Consider the following 4,760-nt stretch of genomic DNA (forward strand, 5'->3'; position numbering starts at 1 on the left):
TGTAGACAATTCCGCCAAAACGTTACTGAACAAGTGGTTTGATTATACTATCCGGGCATAAACACCCGAGGTCTCCCGATCGCCAACAACGAACATTCCCGATGACAAATTCAAAATAGCGTGTTTTATCTTAGCCGTTTATGTGGTAGCTGGCTTTCAATTTTTCCCTACAATGTGGGAATTTTCCCTTGAGATTCCATTATGTGTTGATAAACATTATATGAACGGCTTTTTAAAAACTGGCGGATATCCACGATTAAAATAATTTGATTTTATAAGTAAACTATGAGCTTTTTACTGAGTTTAACCACTACTATTTATGCTTATTTTAGTTTCGAAATACATAAATGTCGAAAGAGATCTCAAAGTTTTATGTAAATCTGCATCTTCTCCATATGATATAATTATTAGAGAGGTATCGATTTAATTAACATGTAAACTAAAATTCCCTATAAAATTGTAAGAATTAAGGAAAAAATATTTTTTCCACAAATATTGGATATATTTCAATTCGACGAAAACACTCGCCAACGGCCGGCTCTCTTGTGATCGAGTTTATGACTGCTGCTATGGCTGTTAGGGCTGTCACAACATTGAAATATAAAACACCGTTGAGAATACATTTATTTAATTAAAAGTTTATGTTTTTACAGTGAGTAGGCTGTCACAACATTGAAATATAAAACACAGTTGAGAATACATTTATTTAATTAAAAGTTTAGGTTTTTACAGTGAGTAGGCTGTCACAACATTGAAATATAAAACACAGTTGAGAATACATTTATTTAATTAAAAGTTTTGGTTTTTACAGTGAGTAGGCATATAAAAAACAGTGTTTTTTGCTTTATCTGGTGTTTCTGATGTGGGAAAATTAATTTAAAGGATATGTATATGATATTGGAATATTCCAAATAATAAAACTTTTGTGCTATTCTTTTTTTGCCTAGATCGTAGTAGTGAAAAAGTTTGACGGTAAAATGATTTACGATTTTTTTTACAATATTTATATATTTTTATATATGTATTTTTATAACGTCCCGATAAACCAATTTTTGGCAGATTGACTAACGGGTCTTTTTAAAAAAAATCTGATATTAATATTCCATATATTGTACTACATAAATATATAAAATAAAACATAAAAACAACAATAAAACATTGCATAAAGTAGTATTTCAGAACTTAAACCAATAAAAACAATTTCTTTCAGCTAGCATGTCTCCAACAATTATGTTGATTCCGTTTATAATTTCAGTAGCTAAAATATTTAAAGAACTAGAAATCTTGTAATTGAATGTTCTTTATTCACATTTATGTGTATGCTGAATTGCTAAGGTACAAGTGATTTGAGCTCTTTCGTTTATTGAATTAATTCGTGTTATTTCACAAATAGATACACGCATTTTTCATATGAACATAAAACTCAGTTCAGTAGTACATTTACCGTACTTTCCACAGTGAAATGTACTTTCCACAAAAAAAAACGATCTTTAAAATGGCTTTAGCCGTGTTTGATGAACTGGTGTAAATAGCTAAGTAATTCCCCACTTTACTCAATAAAATAATACTATACGATACGATGCATGAATGTAAGTGAAGCTCTCAAGATATGAAATAAATGGTGTACAGTTATTGTAGGGTTTTCTAATTTCAATAGAAACAACAGTTTTTTTCATAAGGAACATAATACAACATAATTTAAAGAATGTATCAATATAAAAAATATGTGCATGGCGGGCAATTGGAATATAATGTACTTATTTGTTTTGCGCAATGTTACAAAATGGTACATAGTTCAGGTAAAGGACACGAGTAAAAGACATTTATATCTAAGCACAATGAAAATAATTTCAATAAAACGCAAGTTAAGGTTGTAGCAAGCATAAGGAAAATATAATCAGATAGCCAATAACCTCACAGACGCGATGTTCTTACGTTTTTTTTATGGCTTGCTCTATGTAAGGAGGATTTCTAATATCCATGCCTCTTTCGTATCTCGGGTCAATGATTTCTGGCAAGTAACAATCAAAGTAGAAATTTTGAAGGCGTTTTAACATTGAAAAGTGAAAGAAAGAGTCATCTCTTCTTATGGTTTCAACCTTTAATGGAATGTTATTCGCGGTCCATACACCAAATATACATATATCGGACTTGGTAATGTGGAGTTGTCCTTGAATTTGGAAATACCAATCATGTTTTTGGTTTACTTTAAGTTCACCGTCTTTGTCAATATGCCAAAACTTAATTTTTTTTCTTTAATTGCTGCTAACGGCTCCATACCTCGAGCGCTAAAACAGCATTTAATCTCGACTATAAAATTATCTCCTTTACTATCGGGAGTGGCACCTAGGAAAGGATGACATTCATCTAAAAACAAACCGCATTTAGTAAATGTCAAACCTAATTGAATGGAAAGCTGCATTAAGGCCTGGGGCCTTAGCATGAGAATCGATCGAACTTAACGATATCGGATTGCTAAGCGTATCTACCGACCATTTTATAACGACTTCCCTAGCATGAGAACGCCATTGATATATCTAACGACATCGATAAGGCAATAAATACAAATCGATATACGCTGGCAATACTGGGACGGAATTGTCTATGAATTGAATAGACGTCAAACGTCAGATTTCAAGCGTGACCATTTTAAACGCCGTGTTTTTTTTAATATTTTACGATGTCGCAAGCAATGGTAGCTGGGTAAGTTATTTATTTATCTTTTTATGTGAAAGAATTTCCATTATTATCAAAGAGATATACTTACATTCTATTGTGTCAAAATTTTGAAGTTATTTTTACTAATATTTCAATCATACGCAGTATTTTAAGATATTCAATGTGCTGATATTATGATTTCAGGAAGAGAGTAAGGTCGACGACCAGTCAAATGGATCTGCTAACCAGCTATATGGCTGACCATTCGGAGTTCGCCGCTGGAAGGTTTGTGGGACCTCGGGGTTCGGAATTTGGCGGAACAACTGGCAGAATTGGGTCCTGCTAAGTCAGCCGAGCAGTGGAAAACAGTGAGTATTTGTACCTACCTATACAAACTGGTTGCAGCAAACTTTGCTGACCTTCTAATATAATCTATCATCGAGACACTTGATATAAGACCGTAAATCACTTTTAACCTGACATTATTTTTACATTTTACAGACATGGCGTGACTTAAAATGTAAGTCGCGTGCCCAAAATGCCGATGCCAAGCGAGCTGCCCTCACGACTGGAAACACTGCCGAGATACCGGTGTTAACTGACCTGACACAGAAGGTCATCAACATCATCGGCAGAGCCAGTTCTGAGGGCAGCGGACTTCCAGAAAGCTGTATAGGAGAGGGACCTGAACTCATAATGCAGGATGTTGAGGTCACTAATGTCTTAAAATGTTAATATAATATATTCTGTCAAAATTTAGTTGATCTTTCATTATCAATGAAAAATATTTGTGTGTTTTACAGTATTCCGATGAAGTTGGAGAAGGGCCCACAGATTTGCAGACGGCGCAGTTAGCTTCCCCTTCTCGCCCGAGCAAGAAGAGGAAGCTAACTGACAAGCCAGATGTGGGGGTTCGGATGGTGATGGCGCAGGAGGCTAGTAACAAATCATCCAAGGAGCTTGTGGGAGCTATTAATAATTTCTCCAATATTTTTAAGGTATTTCCTATTTCTCTTCGAATCACTCCCAAATACAGCGCTACACGTGTAAGTTGCCAGATTAAAATATAAAGAAATAGCGTCAATTCATGTTTAGGCCACCGCCAACTTATAAGTGTGGCACTGTACTTTTAAATTAGAATTAAATCTTAGTAGAACAAAATAAAATGCCCAGCTTTGACTTATTTCATTTATTTATTGTACTATTCCCAATATACTATTTTTCCATTTTGCGCGGTGGAGTTTTTATTGTTCTGTTTGTTTAGATATTCTGTGTTAAAAAAAATTAATAAACATGTAAAATCCAGCTTGGCGAGAAATTCAATATGAATAAATTAATTTATAATCTTCCTTTTAGTATGTCGACTACCTATTGTTATTTAAATTAAATTAATGAGTTGTTATTTATCATTTCAGAGTTCAATGGATCGATTTGCTGACATTTTTGAGGTATTTCCTGTTCCTTTTTGTAATTATTTGTCAGGGCACCCCGAGACCGGGCAAGATACAGTGTCTACATAGACATGGTGCTTTTCTGGTCTCGTCTCACTGGCACTAATAACTAATTTACTATAGAAGGTAAATTAAGTTAGTAAATTAATGAATTATCATCTCTTGTTTCAGAGATACACGGCAGTGGAACGTGAAAGGGTTTGTTTACTCCAACGACAGTTGGCGAGGTATTTATTTGCTATACATCTATACAGGCTTTTAAAAACATTTAATGTACAAAACTGAACAAATTAAATTAAATATTGCATTATTTAATATGTCACTTGAGAGATTGCGAAGTATGTTCACAAGGGATGGAACACGATTATTAACAATTGTCCTTGGAGAGGCAAGCAGTCCAGCTAGGAGGTACGATGAAAGTAGAATGAATAAGATCTCTAATAAAACATTTATAATTCTAGACAAACTCAACCATCGAAACAACCGTCAACATCATTTGCCAACTCGCCCAACTATACGTTGCAGTTGGAGTCAGAGGATGAATACGATTAGTTAAGTTTTTTTTATAATTTTCTAGGTAATAAGTTTTTTGTATATTTTTTGTGTTAAATCTTTATTTTTATTAACGTTTTGTATGTTCATAATTTTTAT

General features: G+C 33.6%; 1 protein-coding gene across 2 annotated transcripts; it reads left to right on the top strand.

Moving 5' to 3' along the window:
• The first annotated feature begins 2,653 nt into the window (after positions 1 to 2,653).
• LOC149413910 (uncharacterized) lies at positions 2,654 to 4,543 on the top strand. Of its 2 annotated transcripts, XM_089643997.1 has the most exons (6): positions 2,654 to 2,703; positions 2,863 to 3,026; positions 3,160 to 3,369; positions 3,462 to 3,656; positions 4,074 to 4,106; positions 4,281 to 4,543. In XM_089643997.1, the coding sequence occupies exons 3-6, from the start codon at positions 3,355 to 3,357 to the stop codon at positions 4,392 to 4,394; spliced, it is 357 nt and encodes a 118-aa protein (XP_089500123.1). In that variant the 5' UTR covers positions 2,654 to 2,703; positions 2,863 to 3,026; positions 3,160 to 3,354; the 3' UTR covers positions 4,395 to 4,543. The 2 variants fall into 2 exon arrangements, with proteins under 2 accessions (XP_089500123.1, XP_089500122.1); XM_089643996.1 differs by having other exon boundaries at positions 2,863 to 3,369.
• Positions 4,544 to 4,760: the final 217 nt, after the last annotated feature.

This window comes from Hesperophylax consimilis, chromosome 20 (assembly GCF_061612785.1).
Source record: "Hesperophylax consimilis isolate HC1 chromosome 20, BYU_Hcon_1.0, whole genome shotgun sequence".
NCBI classification, from domain to species: domain Eukaryota; kingdom Metazoa; phylum Arthropoda; class Insecta; order Trichoptera; family Limnephilidae; genus Hesperophylax; species Hesperophylax consimilis.